The 18,075-nt window shown below is 37.4% G+C and overlaps 1 protein-coding gene across 1 annotated transcript; it reads left to right on the forward strand.

Moving 5' to 3' along the window:
- Positions 1-770: 770 nt before the first annotated feature.
- LUM (lumican) lies at positions 771-8,810 on the forward strand. Its single transcript, XM_058741818.1, has 3 exons — positions 771-1,062; positions 3,442-4,327; positions 7,989-8,810. The coding sequence occupies exons 2-3, from the start codon at positions 3,463-3,465 to the stop codon at positions 8,141-8,143; spliced, it is 1,020 nt and encodes a 339-aa protein (XP_058597801.1). The 5' UTR covers positions 771-1,062; positions 3,442-3,462; the 3' UTR covers positions 8,144-8,810.
- Positions 8,811-18,075: the final 9,265 nt, after the last annotated feature.

Here is an 18,075-nt window from a genome sequence, read left to right on the forward strand (position 1 = left end):
AATCACAAGATGAAATTGACAAGAACTGAGTATATCACTCATTTGCTAAAAGCATGCATCAGGAACTAACAGTTAAAGATGTATCAAACCAGGCCCTCGGGAGATTACAGCTTTGCATAACTTCTAGTTTTGGGGGAAAAAAAATATACTGCTAGCATGCAACGAGAGAATGAAAGATTACTGCCTTGTGATATTTTTAGTGTACATTTTTTCATGTTCTTTTATGTTTTTTGGCATTAAGCTATAGAATACCATCCCCGAGTAAGGTTTTGGATGAAGTCCTAAATTAAATCCACAAAATAAGAAACAGGCAGGACATTGCTGATCAGTTCCAGATCTGAATAACATAAAATGAATCCTCTTAACATAAAAAATAAACTGGAAATGTTGATTTTACCTTTTATGTCAGTGAGTAAATGAAGCATTTTTCGTATTTTAGAAATGAATGTGAGTTACCTCCTTAGCCCCCAATTAAGGTAGTCCAAATGAGTAAATATCAATTTCAAGTATATGGGCAAAAAGAAAAAAAAAAAAGATTTGATTCTTCTGAAGACTCATTTGCATTTTCTTGGAATTATTTGTTGTGTTTATGATTTATGAGACCTTTAGATGAACCTGAGAGTTGGTTGAGAGAACAGCACCTAATTGTTCCCACAGCTCCAGAGAGAAAGAGCTTTGCAAGAGAAGTGCTCCTACAGGAGATGTCTCCTTTGCAGCAGGACTCAATTCTTGGTTCAAAGCTATGGTATTTGGGCTAGTTAAGCACGAATCTCTCTCCCATTCCATAGGGAATGAGCTGGGCAGTCCCTGCTCCCCACGTCCACCTGCACTTCGTTAGAGAGCGGAATGCTCACATGCCACCACCCCACAAGATCCCCACAATGACATAACTCCATGCAGAGACTGGCGTGACTGGGCTGGGTTTCCCCCCCTTCAGCTCTTGTATCACTAAGAATCTGGCAGCCAGTTCCGTCCTGACAGAGTTCACAGCATATATTGGTGGATTCTTGTCCATAGTGCATCTGCTTTAAGAATTAACGAAAGCAGTATCAAGACAGTAAGGTAAGTGCTGTTTTAACTATAGCACTGGGGATGCTGTTTGGGACAGTGTTTATTGTAACAGGAACAGAAGAAATTCCAGAGCAACATTGCCAATTGCTACTCAACAGCAAATCCACAGTTTTGAGCATTTACTTTCACATTTTGCTTAATATGCTTTCCATGATTTAGGGATTTGAGATAAATTTTATATAGTATATGTTGTACTGCTTGGCAATGGAAGTTATACAAAGTTTCAAAATTGGAATGAGACACTACTTAAAACTGAACATAGTAAAAAAGTTTGGCATTTAAAATGTTTGTTATTTTATGCTAATTAGTTATATACGTTAGTGTCGTTAAGACCCAATTTTGAAGTGAAGAAAGGCCATTTCAATTAGCATTCAAAATACTTTATATTGTTATAATTTGTTACAATTTACAATGAACATGTTATAAAAATGTGAGCTAAAAGACTTAGACATGAATCACATTTCTATTTTGTTAATTTCAAAGATTTGATTTTTGGATGTACGTCTTAAAAAACATGTTTTAAAGAAATTCTGGGAAAGATGATTTACTTTTTGAGAAAAGCATTTCCTCCATAGCCACAGGTATTTGGAAAAAAACGGGGAAAAAGCACAGAGCGCTTTTGCCTCATAGTGGAGTCATTATATGGTTACAAACTCTCTTTGAATTCAGAGCCCTTGTTTTTACTCTGCCAAAAAGTATGGAAGCATTTTTTTATTATTATTCAATACTCATATTATAGTAAGTATTAGTTTTAGTGTATACTCAGTTTAAACAAGGTGGAGGTTTTTTAATGGAGCAAGACAAATCTTTTCAACATTAACGTATTACAACTTAAACGAATCCTGTAATTACATTAACACTATGTAATTGTTCTCATGGCCAAGTCCTGTCAGCTAAATTAAATGATGCCGTCGTAATCTTAGGGAATAATTTCTCGAGAATCTGGCTACGTGTTACATTATGTCAGCTATCAGAGTGATTCCAACAACTTTTCTAGGGTTTCATCTGCTAAAATAAAGTGCCTTATAATTTCAAATTGAAGCAAAGAAAAGATGTCTCAATTTCTCGTGCTAAACATTCCTACTCATCCCAACCAATCTAGGCACATAAGTTTGTACCATATTTCTCGCAAGAAGATATATTATTTTATGGTATATAGTGGAATGTGGATCCTGCTTCACATTATGATTTCCCTTCCAGAGTTATCCTTCAGACATAACTCTCCACTCTACAAAAGCCCAACTCTTTACCTAAACTGCTAACCCTTTATTTCCCCAAGCAATTGAAATATACTTTATTGAGCCTCACCGTAGAAACATGTTCATATGAGAGGATCACTGTTACAGCTTATTTTTAATTTATATTCTCAAGGTTGTCCTTTCCTACATGGTTCATAATGCCACTGTTCACAGCAGACTCTCCTCAGTTCTACCTCTTTTCCACTTCCATGCTGTGAGAGCACTAAAATCCAGAGAAGTGAGCCATGCCTTCCTAAATTTTGGCATGAAGCAGGTAGAGAACTGGTGAGTTACTGAGAAAGGACAATTTTAATTCAAAACTTGAAAATAATAGATGTTTTCTGCCAGTTGGATCTCTTTATGGGTTTAATTATTTTTTAGAATTTGTGACATTTCCCTGACTAATTAAAAGCACGTTCTAAAACTAATATGCCAAATATTAATTTCGGAAGACAGTTGTGTAATGCACCTAAAGGTATGGAATAGTAAAGACAAGTCAAGATAATACACACACACACTCACGCCCACCACGAATTCTGTTCTTCCTCCTCAGCACCGACAATACCCAGACATTTTTAAAGGAATGTACCCGCCCACCCCTCCGCACACACACACATAGATAAGAATGGCTTTCCTTCAGGCAAAACCACAGATTGCCCCTATTCCCAGGGAGGGTCTTCTTAATGAGATATTTTAATGATGGTGAATGGTAGGGTACAGGGTACAGCTTACAATTGTCTTTTCATTTTCATTTTTTCTGGTTTTGAAGGATGTTCTGAAGCAGTGTACTAACATGGTGGCTAGTGGGCACCACCCAGAAACCTATTGCAGGAAGGCATTTAATTAAGGAAGGACCTAGAGAGATTGACTGTCGGGCCTGGCTCGTCCAGAAGGGGGCGCATGTGTATGCAATCTGACCTGAAACCTGTTCACCACCCCAGAAGTTGCACAAGTACATCCTTTTCCTGACGCTTAAATACAGATTAAAAAGACATCATTAGATGCTCTAAAAAAACCAAACAAACTATAAAATAATAAAATACACATTTGCTAATGCATTTAACATCGCAAATCCAACATCCTTTTCCTGAAAGTGTGCTATTTTATAATAATATGCTTTCACTTTATTTAGGAGTCAAAGCATTTGCCAAACATGAATCTAGGTGTGTTTATTCTCCTCTTGGCATTAACTGGTGGTGCCAGCGGTTATTACTATGACGATTATGATTTCCCTCTATCGATTTATGGGCGATCATCACCAAACTGTGCACCAGAATGTAACTGCCCTGAAAGCTATCCAACAGCCATGTACTGCGATGAGCTGAAATTGAAAAGTGTGCCGATGGTGCCTCCTGGAATCAAGTATCTCTACCTTAGGAATAACCAGATCGACCATATTGATGAAAAGGCCTTTGAAAACGTCACTGATCTGCAGTGGCTCATTCTAGATCATAACCTTCTAGAAAATTCCAAGATAAAAGGAAAAATTTTCTCTAAACTGAAACAACTTAAGAAGCTGCATATAAATTACAACAACCTTACGGAGTCTGTGGGCCCACTCCCCAAGTCCCTGGTGGATCTCCAGCTTACGCACAACAAGATAACGAAGCTTGGCTCCTTCGATGGACTGGTAAACCTGACCTTCGTCCACCTCCAACACAATCAACTGAAAGAGGATGCTGTTTCAGCTGCTTTTAAAGGTCTTAAGTCCCTCGAGTACCTTGACTTGAGCTTCAATCAGATGGCCAAACTGCCTTCTGGTCTCCCAGCATCTCTTCTAACTCTCTACTTGGACAACAATAAGATCAGCAACATCCCTGATGAGTATTTCAAGCGTTTTAGTGGGCTGCAGTATCTACGTTTATCGCACAATGAACTGGCTGATAGTGGAGTACCTGGAAATTCTTTTAATGTATCATCCCTGCTTGAGCTGGATCTCTCCTATAATAAGCTTAAAAACATACCGACTGTCAATGAGAACCTTGAAAACTATTACCTGGAGGTCAATGAACTCGAAAGTAAGTAGAAAGCTGTGCCTGTACGTGACTGAGGTTTCCTCAAGTTTTTACATGCCTGAACTGTGCAAGTAAATATGGTCTCTGGCTCCATTAACAGAAATGAATAAACATGCCAGTAAAATATCTATCCCTCTAATTCAAATATAGAAGAATTCTAGCTCAGTTACTTGTTCAATGTTTGGCCTTTCTTTGGAGTGCCCAGATCAGAAACCATTAAGCTCATAGGACTTGAATACAAAGTTCTTCAAATTTAATATTTTGGGCTAATTCATCCTGCTGTGTTAGCTCTTGATATCTGTTATCACTTGCCTCTGTCATGATTTAGATTTCTGTCCTACATTTATTTCTTGGCAAGGTCTAGCTGGAGGAGGAACATACAAGTCCAAAAGAGGGATGGCTAGCAGAAGATTTCAAATGTCCCTCCTGCTTATCTCCAGAGCAGTTCACATATATTCGTGGTCTCCTCTGACATCTTTACTTGAGACTCCACGTATTACGCTGCTCTTATGGACCATCATCTGTCTCTGTCATCCGTGTCATGGTGTGTGTGGTCTTCACAGTGTTATTTGAAGATGGTGAGGAAGATTAAGGAGGGAAGGAATAGGAGCATCTGGGTGGCTCATTTGGTTAAGTGTCTGACTTTGGCTCAGGTATGATTCGTGGTTCATGAGTTCAAGCCCTGCATCACTCTCTGTACTCACAGCTCCGAGCCTGGAGCTTGCTTCGGATTCTGTGTTTCTGTCTCTCTGCCTCTCCTCTGCTTGCATTTTCTCTCTCTCACTCTCTCTCTCTCTCTCTCTCTCTCTCTCTCAAAGATAAATAAACATTAAAAATTTTCTTTGAAGAGTTAAGGAAATCGATGAGGGTTCAGAATCTTTTTTAATAGTATGAAAGAGCTCCTTCTTTTATACACAACACTTAACCTCGTTAGATTTTTCCAATTTCTCCTTCATTTCTCCTGCTGCCATTGTATACTTTTTATTTATCTTCTGGGTAGGAGTTTGACCTGATCCACTTGGGCTGTTCATGTATTCTTTAGGTCTTTTGGGACATTTATCAATTAAAGCCATACAGATTCAGGTGGGAAATTGAAATTCACCACACTCCATCTTATTCTTTAACAAAGGTGGCAGGAGAGAAAACCTACGGTTCACGGACAAAGTTGTTTAAATCAAAAGGCAGGTGGGAACCGTTGATTTACTTATAAAGCAATCATATCTGCAAAGTAATCTATTAAAACTGAACATCTTTATACCATGAAAGTTGGTTCTTTTGTCATATTGGATAAGGATATTGACATTTCCATCCAAAAAATTACAGTATGACTTATTAATATGATACTTTGTGATTCAGCAACAATTTTGTGTAACCCCTAGTAGGGTTGGGGTGTTTTCAAGAGGGAGACCATGACTGCCAGATCTGAAATGCCACATATCCTTTCTTGTGTCTGGAAATCTTGCTTGTCATACCATATAGAGTAAAATGATCATAGCTGAACCCTTACAGTCATTTCTAGTGGAAAATTCACTCTGTAGCAATATATGGTCCCATATTATAAACATTTGTGGTCAGGAGGAAGGATATTCAGAGATCCCAAAACGCTAATGGGATTTAAGATACTTAAGGGTTGAAGAAACCCATTAGATTTGGTTGGTGGAGGTCTATCCATGTGAATGGGGCTACCTCATACTCTGAGACAAGAAAGGGAAGACACACAGATGCAGGAAAATCTGGAAGTATAAAGACCAGGATGATTACAAGAAGGAAGAGGTGATATAGGAGATGAGAAATGTGGTCCGTGGAAGAAATGCTAGTGGTCACTCAGTGTCAAGCTGAGCTTGAAACCACACACAACTGCCATCTGAATGTGAGTGTTTAGTTACTCTTATTCCTTTCTCATCCTTGACATTTAGGTATATCCATTTCAAGTATTCTTGTTGTTTGACTTTGCATGTTTGCAATTCAACTTATTTTGCTACATAATAATTATGGATAGCAATTGTCCACATTCTCTTAAGATACAAAGAGCCCCTTCATGTTTTTCTAATATTAGGAAATATATGGTCAAAGAGTATTGTCCTATTTCAAGCTTGCAACTTTAAGCTCAACCCAGTCACAGATTTTCCTAATTTGGAAAAGAGGGCAAACTTAAAAGGACATCAATAGTTATTCGGCACATATAGTGTGCAGTACTGTGGGCGAAGTGGCTTCCATACCAAAATCACTTCAGTCTTCATGTAACACAGTGTGAAAGATACGTTATAGCTAATAAGAAGATCAGATAAATGTTCCAAAGTCATCCAGATGATCAATGGCAGAGATAGAAAACTAGTATCGGCCTAAACCCATGTTTTTTTCCATTCCTCCATGCTTTCTCAGAGATAGGTGCCATAAGATCCCTGAAATTTGACTGATGAGTTAAAGACAACATATTAATGGAGAGAACAGTGTGTTGAGCCCCACTGAAGTCATTGTTAACTAGAATTTAAGAATGAAAGAAAATAACAACACAGGGGACCAGATAAGTCAATCTGAAGTGGACTTGAGCAAACATAGACAGTTTCTATGTACACACCTAGATCATGCAGTCTAAAAGCAGCCTCAGTTTCTACTCAAAACTAAATCAGTTTTTCATTTGTGGCAGCTTTTCTTCCACAGGAGAAAAGGACACGAGCTCTGATCATGGACATTCTATGATTTGCTTTTGGCTTTGGGGTTTTGAATTATCGTCATGAAGCGTGGTTGTTGGAAAACTCTTCAGAGGTCATCTAGTCTCTTATTTTAAGATGCAAAACCCCAAGATGTTTATATTGGCGAGATTGCTCACACAACAGCACCAATCTTAGATTTCTTCAGCTAGACTAAACATTTCAAAAGAGTGCTCAGATAATATGACAGATTAATTGAATGGCTTTTAAAATCCAGTGTTTTTAAATGCAGATAGGATAATAAGTTCTATTCTCTCAAACATTCAACTGAATGTCCTGATCTGCCATAAGTATTCTTAATATTTTTTAATTTTTTATTTTATTGTTTATTTACTTTTAATTCTTTAAAATATTTATTCATTTTTGAGAGACAGAGAGAGAGTGTACGAACAGGGGAGAGGAAGACAGAGGAGACACAGAATGGGAAGCAGGCTCCAGGCTCTGAGCTGTCAGCACAGAGCCCAATGTGGGACTCAAACCCATGAACAATGAGACCCTGACCTGAACCAAAGTCAGACCCTTAACTGACTGGGCCACCCAGGCGCCCCAATTTTGTTATTTATTGTAGGAGAGACAGAGACAGCATGAGCAGGGGTGGTGCAGAGAGAGAGGTAGAGAGAGAATCCCAAGTAGGCTCCACGCTGTCAGCACAGAGCCAGATGCAGGGCTGAAACTCAAAATGAGATCACAACCTGAGCCGAGACCTTAAGAGTCAAAAGCTTAGCCAGCTGAGCCACTCAGGTAACCCTCTACTATAAGCATTCATTGCTAAGTATTGTTGTGTCATTTGGTAGCCTGAAACACTCCTGTAGCAGTCCCAAATTCAAAGATCTATCAAGTAAGTGGGAAGGACTTTTAATAGACATTATTATGGATAGGAGCATTTTTTAAGTGATCAATTCAAGTCCATGTACTAAAAAAGTAATGGACATTTTCTATTCTTCAATTTCCAGAGTTCGAAGTAAAGAGCTTCTGTAAGATCCTGGGACCATTATCCTACTCCAAGATCAAGCATTTGCGTTTGGATGGCAACCGTCTCACGCACACCAGTCTGCCCCCCGATATGTATGAATGTCTACGTGTAGCAAATGAAATCACCGTTAATTAATATCTACGAATTCCAATTCTATTGAGGTGGATCCCGGAGCAACATTTTATGGTTACGTTTGTGTGTGTCAGTTTTGATAGTATTCATTTTTGTCGCTGTTTTTACTTCCATGAATTTTAAATTCTGAAGGAAATGTTTTGTAAACATTTTACTCCTTTTTTTTTTTTTTACAAGAAAAGATGAAAGGCAGGCCTATTTCATCACGAGCACAGACACAGACACACACATAGACAACAAACTTATGCTTTATTTGTAAATTTAGTATTTTCTACATCTCTACTGTCAAATGATGTGCAGAATCTTCTACTGGTTACATGGAAGTCAGCCCAGCATTATAATTCCTAAATCAACTCAATGTGCCAAAAAGCATGGGCTACCCACATATGGATGTTTGGTGTCTTGAACCAAATTTCAACGTTCAGATTTGTTTAGCTGAAAAATAGGTGGTAAATTTTGAGGCCGATGATTTTGCAAAATACTAGACCAAATCCTTGAAGCCCCATACACATAAAGTGATATTTTTGGTATTAAGGATTTATATGGTTACCTAATGAAACTTTTCTTTTCTAGAATTATTTTTTACTCTAAGTCATGTGTATGTTTCTTTTTAATCATTTGCATGTTATGTTTAACAAGCTAATAGCAAAATAAAACACGGCAAATGGCATCACTGTGCTTTCTTTTGGAATTCATACCTCTCATATATAAAACAATAGATAAAAATTTTAAAACCATCTTTAACCTGCAATATTTTACTTATGTTGAATAGAGTTTTTGACTAAATAAATTGTCTGCTTCTAGCATCCAGTTGCAAACATCTTTGAAACACATCTTACAGTATGTACTTAAAAGTGTGCAGATCTGAATTTCAGTTCACGTTGCAGGAGGGGATCCCCTTTACTAAGTGATTCTCTGGACACCAACTGAGTGTCCTACAATCCAACTCCATTTTGGTGCTGCCTGCCTAGAGACAGTATCAGATTTCACAGATTAAGGGTTCAGTCTTACAAGACCCCCGCACCCCGGTGCTTCAGATGCCAGGCATAAGCCTAGGTCATCACCTGTACTTCTGATCAATTGGCTACAAATCAGAGGTTCCTAAGACCCCCTCCTTGGGTACAATTAATTTGCTAGAGAGACTTATAGAAATCAGGAACCCTGTTTACTCACTAGATTACCAGTTTATTACACCAGGATATAACTCAGGAATAGCCTGATAGAAGAGATGCACAGGGCAAGGTGTATGGGAAGGGCAGAGGGCCACCATATCCTCTCCAGGGGCACCAATCTCCCCAAATCTCCACAAATTCACCAGTCCAGAAGCTCTCTGAACCCCACTGTTTTGCGATTTTATGGAGGCTTTCTACACACACAGGACTGATTAAATCACTGACCGTTGGCAATTGAACTCTATTTCCAGCCCCTCTTAACTCCCTGGAGGTAGGAAGGGGGCATTGAATACTCCAACCCTTTAATCACATGGTTGGTTCTCCTGGCAATCAGTCCCCATCCTTGGGCTATCAAAGTGCTTTCCAAAAGTCATTCTGTTATCATAATAAGGGACAACTTTATTGTTCTTATGAAAGGAATACTAAATATTTTAGGAGCTGTGAGCCAACAAACATGGGCAAAGATAAAATATATATGAGCAATATATTTTGGTCATCTGAATGACCAAATATACATTTTATGTAAGTCACAATATCAGAATTCTTAAATCTCACAACTTCCTTGGATATTTAACATTATTTCCGTTTCTGTTGGTTTTACTGATTTATATGTAATGATATTCTGTTAAATAAGAAACTTCTATAAGATCTCAACAATCACTGCTTGGTTGTTAAGCAAAAATGGTGGACAACTCCCAGGATTGAAAATGTGAATGTATATAAATTTTTTGAATATGAGACTTTAGAAAATCAATGTATCTTGAAGCCAATATGTTTGCAATAACGGAATCCAGGTTTTCTGTTTCATGGATATCCATGATTCTTTACAATGGGAAATAATAGAGAAAATTATTTATAAGAAGTAACCTCTTTATCCAGTTAACAATAAAGCGTAAGTCTGGGAGCAAACATGAAAAACATACTTAAAACCCATAGGAGCGCGTATATAGCCTCAGTTGTGTCTAAAACAAAGGAAACATCTCTCTAAATCATACTATGTTTTAACATAACATTTTTAGTGAACTCTACCTTATGGTAAAATAGCTTATCATCAAAAGAGCATTATCAGTAAAGATTGAATTGACTGGCAGAGGAGTGAGATATATTTTAGATTAGATACACTGTATAGTTTTGATTATCATGTCTTTTCTACATTAAGTTCCTTAAGCTGTGACTGTACTCTCAGTCCATTTCTTGGAATGAACTTAAAAAATCTATTTTTCTTCAATAAAACTAGAATATAGAAGAAATAAAACCAAATTTTTCCTGGCCCTATCTGTAAAGTCGCCATTGATCTTTTGAAACCTACTCTCAAGTAGGTAGTAGAGAATGTGCCATAAATTCTCTTTTAGAAAGAACATTATAGACTTACATCAATTTTGTCTCCATATCACTTAGGGAAAACATCTTGTCAGCTGGCAGTCTATATCTTTAAAAGCCTTTGATTTATCTCTGTCCAAAGTCATATGCTCTTAAGCCATAAAAAGCAAAGCTATAACTTTTAAACAGTAATTTCCTTTGTAGTTGTGGTTGGTTGACAAAGACCGAATTAGGCACCATGACACTTTCATGTAGAAGCATTTGGGGAAGGCACTAGTTAGATACGATTTTAAAACAGCTCCCTTTCTAGAAGGCAGACCCCATCCATTCAGGGCAAAGTTGGAGAAGAGAAGCTTCCTGCTTGCTTCTTCACCCATTGTGATGGCCCTACAGAGAAGGGATATTGGAGACTCTCTTTATCTGCTTTTTCCTCACTCCCTCGCTGCCACCCCAGCTGGGGTGGTGTTTTTCAACATTGCCTGTGTATAATCAGCATGATGAAATGCTTTCTAAATACAGATTACCAGACACAATGTCTCAGATACAGACCCAGTAAATTAAACAATGTAGGATTTCACATTTGTAGAGAACACACATGATGATTCTTACACTGATGGTCAGCGATACAGGTCTTTAAAAACAACGGCAAAAGTGTGATCAAGGCATTGAAATCCCAAACAGCTAAGAAGCAGCAGAGTCTTTTTCTCTACAGAGGTGGGACAGAAAGAAGCCTGTTGTTAGCAATGCACATACACAGAATAAATATTATTTTTCTTGTATTCTGATTTATTAAAGTTCTCTAACCAACGGTTTCTTCAAGTGTAAGCAAGGGATTAAGAACACTAACTCATAAAGATGTAGTGAGACGCTTCTGCTACCCAATTTGAGAGTTAATTTGTATATCCTTCTTGCCTGCCTATGGTCCTTTCTCTCCAGAGTGGCTGGGACTCGCTTAAGAGAGATGGCTCAGAATTTAATTGATTACATTTTCAAGAAGCATACCAGGGGAAATGCTCAAAAACAGGGTGAATTTAAAATAGGAAGGTCTCTCAACTGTCTCACTAAAAACAAAGATTCTGATTTTGTATCTTCCTTGATAAACAACACCATGAATGGCTTAAAGCAATAATGCACATGGGTTCTTTCTTTCCTAAGAGTGATTCACTGGAGACTTAACTGTAGACCCTGATTTTGGACGAAAATGGAAAAGTGAGGACTATTCCCCTTTATTCTCAACATCTCCCTTTGAAGATCAGGACTAGGTCATGCCTGTATGATGAAGGAGAACTATGTTGTACTCAGGCTTTGAGGTTTGTAAGGAATTATCATGCCCTAATAAGTACAAAAAATACAGATGGATGCTAGACCACTAAATGAGCCAGAGGAATGGTGATTTCTTAGTTAAAAGTTCTCCAACTGGTAATAACTGTTTTCTGAAACACTGAGGAGTTTAAAAGGTTGGTTTTACAAAGGGCTATGGATTTATTTCCTTGGGATCTTTTATGTTTTGGGTTCCGGTTTTTTCTATAGCTGTAATTTTATCATAATGATGGCCTTAGATTTTTCTTTGGTTGGATTTTGCAACCATCATAAATACTTGCTTCCCATTTTGCTCACAAGTAACAGAAAATACTCATTTGATTTAAAGTGAAATTTAAAGTCACTTTACAAATGTAACTAAAAATGTATATAAAATAACAATGTTATAAAAGTTAAAGAAGTCATGCCAAAAGTATATGAAATAAATAGAAATACATTTTTTTTAAACTATGGAGCTAGTTATATTTGCTTATTCACTCATTCACTCAGCAGATTTTGCCTCCTAATAAAATAGAAGAACATCATCAACACGTGTGTCTTGTCCCTTTAAAACGTGACTTTTGTTCTACAAAAGAGAATACATTCTATGTTTTAAAAATATACATTGTATCTCAGATAAAATACTTTCTAGTCCCACTGCTACCGCTTTATTTTAAGATTTGCTCAATTTTCAAGTTTCTTATGTTTTGCCTAACTTCATCAACCACAATGTGACCAGTGTGAATTTTCTAACATCTAAACCTGGTTTTTTATTATTTACCCGCTTAAAATTACATAATGATGCACCCTTATTTTCTTTTCTTTTCTTGTTTATTTTTAAGTTTATTTATCTGAGAAAGAGAGCACAAGCAGGGGAAGAACGGAGAGAGAGGAGAGAGAGAGAATCCCAATCAGGGGCACACTGCCAGCAAGGAGCCCGATGTGGGGCTCCAACTCATGAACCGCGAGATCTTGACCTGAGCTGAAGTCAGTCGCTTAACCAAGTGTGCCACCCAGGTGCCCCTCTGTGCCATCATTTTCAAGATGTGATCTAGGCTCCTCAGTACAGCATACCAGGATATCAAAGATTCTTTGTGGTCTGGTCCTTGGTTACCTCTAGAACCTTATCTCTTACCAGGCTTCACCAGGTACCATATGAAATCACTTGATAATGCAACCATACTTAAGAGTTTGTAGTTGGTTTTGCTCTGATGTGTATGGAAACGTATCCTTTCTTCCTAGAATCTCTTTATAGCCCTCGCACTTAAAAACACCTACACAACTTTCAAGACTCCTCTTAAGCTACACTGTTCCTTTCCCCATAAAGCTCTCTGAACTTTCTCAGAGAGAATTAATATCTTTTATCATAAAAAGAAAATCCTTTAGCGTACAAATGAAAATTCTTTTTTATTTATTTTTTATTTTTTATTTTCATTTACTTTTTACTTATTTTGAGAGAGGTGGGGATGGACAGAGAGAGAGAGAATTCCAAGCAGGCACCACACTGTAGGTGCAGTGCCCAACGTCAGGCTCGAACCCATGAACTGTGAGATCATGACCTGAGCTGAGACCAAGAGTCAGAAACTTAACCGACTGAGCCACCCAGGAGCCCCAACAAATGAAAATTCTTTATCAAAATTCTGAGCTAGAATTAATGATTTTTCTTGCTGTGTCTCCATCTGTACCTTTTTCATTAGCTCACTCAACAAATATTTATTGAGATTCTACTCTACTCCAGAAATAGCTTAAGTGTTAGGGATTCAGCAAAACAAGACCAACAAGTTCCTCCCCTAACAAAATTGGCATTCATAAAGAATTCAAACAATAGTGGAATAACATGTACTTCATGACCTAACGTCAGGTAGTGATAAGTGCTACGAAAAAAAAAAAAAAAACTACCTTAAGGGATAAGAGGATGGAGAAGGAGTGGTGATTTTTTTTTTTTTTTATTGGTTAAGGAAAGACTTTCTAGGGAAAAGACTTAATTGTAATAATAACATTTACTTAAATTTTATTATGTATTAGATACTTCAGGGAATGCTCTTTATATATTTAGCTCAAAAAATATATGTATACAATACATTCATCCTTAACAGGGGAGAAAAAACAGAATGCAAGGTTAGACATATTTTAAGTGTTACATTCCTCTTGTGAGACCAGATCCCTAGTGCCAGAGGGCATGTTCTAGCTCAGTAAGCTCCCACGGCATTAAGAGGGGCTTAGATGTGTGTCTGTAAATTCCCTCTTCCCAGCCCTGACAAAACCCGGGGCCTGATGGCAAGTTCTGAAGATGTGGTCTCTGAATAGTTACTGAAATCAAACTGCGGTGAGGAAGAACAAGTCATGAAAGTCAATCTTGAGTCAGGCCTTTCCTGGCAAGCTCCAGTACAATTGCTTCCGTTTTGGTCTCTTGACTTTGCATAAAATATTTCAGTTTACTTTCTTTTTTTTTTTTCAACGTTTTTTTTTTTGTTTTTTTTTTTTTTTTTATTTTTGGGACAGAGAGAGACAGAGCATGAACGGGGGAGGGGCAGAGAGAGAGGGAGACACAGAATCGGAAACAGGCTCCGGGCTCCGAGCCATCGGCCCAGAGCCTGACGCGGGGCTCGAACTCACGGACCGCGAGATCGTGACCTGGCTGAAGTCGGACGCTTAACCGACTGCGCCACCCAGGCGCCCCCAGTTTACTTTCTTTCATGGGGATCATCCACTTCTCTCTATTAAATCTATTTTGAATAGAATATTTTCTACTTTAACACCTGAATATTAGATATCTAATCTGTCAATAAAATTTCTATTTTTTTTTAATTTAAAAATTTTTTCATCTCATTTGTCTACAAATGTTCTGGCTAGATTTTCAAAGTACATCACGAATCTGGCTGTTTACCTCGACCAGTCCAATCCATTGCCATCTCTATTCTGAATTAATGCTACAGCTGCCTAGTGGATTTCAAAGTGGATTCGAGAGCTGAATCACACAGTTTATTTTCAAGCAACAGCCAGGATGACCCTTGAAAAATATGTCATGTCATCCCAACTTAAATAACTAAAGTATCTTCTCATCGCACTTAAAATTTGAAGCTGTTACCAGAATCTTCAAGACCTTTTTCCCTCATTACTCTTGCCGACCACTTCTCTCCAGCCACACTGGTATCCTTATTCCTTGAACACACAAAATATATTCTTAGTTCAGGTTTCGTGGATTTGTCTCAACTGTGTCTGGACTCTTGATACAGTGTATTTTCTTAATTCTGATCTGTTTAAAATCATCTGCTTAGAATGGACTTCACTAATCACTTCATATAAAAAAAAAAAAAGGACACCCTGCTGCTCTCTATCCTTTCCCCTACTTTATTTATTTATTTATGTATTTATTTACTTAGTTAGCTAGTTAGTTAGTTCTTTATAGCACACACAATTAAGGTAGGAACAGAGAGGGAGAGAGAGTATCTTAAGCAGGCTCCACACCCAGAACAAAGCCATACACAGGGCTTGAGCTCATGACCCTGGGATCATGACCTGAGCCAAAAGCAAGAGTCAAATGTTTAACTGACTGAGCCACCTAGGCACCCCTGTTTTTTTAGGACACATTATTGGCATTGTATCACGCACAATATATGTATGGATGTGTTTATATCCCTACAATTAAAAGTAGATACCACAAAGGCAAAAAACTTGCTCTCTTCTCCCCAAACTCTAGCCTAGTGCTCAGAAGAATGGCTATATGTGGATTTCAATAAATTTATGTTGAAAAAACAAAACACCTCCTACATACGTGACACTGTCACCCAGATGTATTCTTTCTCACAACCGAGCATGGGTTATCATAACTGTAAAACTGAAAGTGAGGAAATAAAACTCCCTGTTAAAATTGCATTGCTATTAAAATGAAGAGATAAGGCTCACACATAAGAGTTTTGTTATTGTTGTTTTTATTGTTAAAGTTTTTCCAAAGATCAGTATTCTTGCTCATGGTACTTTGTGATATAAAATCACAATATTGGTTGAATGATGTTAGAGTCAACTGTTGAAATGCCTTTATACAAAAGGTTGAACAGTAAATTAAACCATAAAAAGTCCCTTAAAGCATTCCAAAGGCCCATGTTCTTGATCTTGTCAATTTATTTCTATTTGGTTGTTCTTTGTTTTTAGATATATGACAATGAGTAATTTTTGTTTTAGTATTCAATACCCTAGGTAGTGCAGATATTTTAAGAATCATTGATTTCTTAAAGGTGACAACAAAGCAGGCACCAAAATAAAAAAATAGACCAATGTAACTACATCAAATTTAAAAAATGTCTGCATGTCAAAAGAAACAATCAACGGAGTGGAAAGACAACCTATGGATTAAGAGAAAATAACTGCACGTTATATATCTGATAAGGGGTTAATATCCAGCATACATAAAGAACTTCTGCAACTCAACAAAAACAAAAATAATAAAACCCCAAATAACCCAATTAAAAAATGGGCAAAGGAATACATATTTCTCCAAAGAAGACGTACAAATAACCAATAAGCACATGAAAAGATGCTCCACATCACTAATCATTAGGGAAATACAAATCAAAACCACAATGAGATACCACCTCACTTCCATCAGGATGGTCACTGTTAAAATAACAGAAAATAGTAAGTGTTGTCAAAGATGCAGAGAAGTTGGAATCCTTGTGCACTACTGATAGAAACGTAAAACGGTGCAGCCATTATTGAAAATAGTATGGAGGTTCCTTGTGCAATTAAAAATAAAATGACTGTATATCCAGTAATCCTACTTCTGGGTGTATATCCAGAAGAATTCAAAGCAGGATCTTGAGGTGATACTTATACACTTACCTTCACTCTAGCATTATTCACAATAACAAAGAAGTGGAAACAACCCAATGAATACACACAAAAGATATTACACAGCCTTACAAAGGAAGGACATCCTATCACATGCCACAACATGGAGGAACCTACAGGAAATTATGTGAAATGACTAAGCCAGTCACAAAAGGGCATATGAAATATGAATACATTGATAAGAAATATCAGGGGCACCTAGCTGCCTCAGCCAGTTAAGCACTTGACTTTTGATCTCAGCTCAGGTCACAGTCTCGCTATTGGTAGGATGGATCCCACATCAGGCTTTGTGCTGACTGACAGTGCGGAGCCTGCTTGGGGTCCTTTCTCTCCTTCTTTCTCTGTCCCCCGCCTTGCCCTGTCCCCCTCAAAATAAATAAATAAACATCAAAAAAGAAATATCCCAAATAGTCAAAATGATAGAAACGGGAAGCAGAAACCTGATTAGCAAGTATGGAGAGAAGTGAAGGGTGATCAGTGTCTAATGGGTATAGAGTTTCAATGTTGCAAGATAAAAATATTCTAGGGATCTGTCTCACAACAATGTGATTATATTTAACACTCCTGAATTGTACACTTAAAAATGGTTAAGATGGTAAACGTAATGTTATGTGTTTTTGTCATAACAAAAAAAAATTCTAAAATTAGATATGGGTGATTGCTGCACAACTCTGAACGTAATTTTAAAAACCTACTGAATTATACACCTTGAAGGGGCAATTTTTGTGGTTCTAAAAGGTACAACTGCGGTTGTAAAAATGAATAAACATGAAAGATTTGGAAAAAAAAGAAACATGGTAATTTTAGAACTGTAATATGTAACTGTTGAAATAAAAAATGGAGTTTTAACAATAAAAAAATACCCTTGATAAAAAACAACTTAATGAGTAAATGAAGAACAGACTAAGTGCAGTTCAAAAGAGAGTTAATGATCTGTAAGATATGTGGAAGGAGTGTTTGGGTGGCTCAGTCGGTTAAGACTCTGACTTTTGATTTCAGCTCAGGTCATGATCTCAAGGTTTGTAAGTTTGAGCCCAGAGACAGGCTCTGTGCTGATGGTCGGGGGCCTGCTTGGGATTCTCTTTTCCTCTTTCTCTGCCCCTCCCCTGCTTGCACACTCACTCTTTCTCAAAATAAATAAACTTAAAAAAAAAAGATATATAAGTGGATACATTTTGGAGAATGCTGTAAAAAAAGAGGAGATAGAAAACAAAAAATGAGATTCAGAGTTAAGGAAGCTAGAATAAGCGTTTTTAATTAGGTCTAATTGGGGACCGATAAGAAAGAATTGAGAAT

Source organism: Neofelis nebulosa, chromosome 8 (genome assembly GCF_028018385.1).
Source record: "Neofelis nebulosa isolate mNeoNeb1 chromosome 8, mNeoNeb1.pri, whole genome shotgun sequence".
NCBI classification, from domain to species: domain Eukaryota; kingdom Metazoa; phylum Chordata; class Mammalia; order Carnivora; family Felidae; genus Neofelis; species Neofelis nebulosa.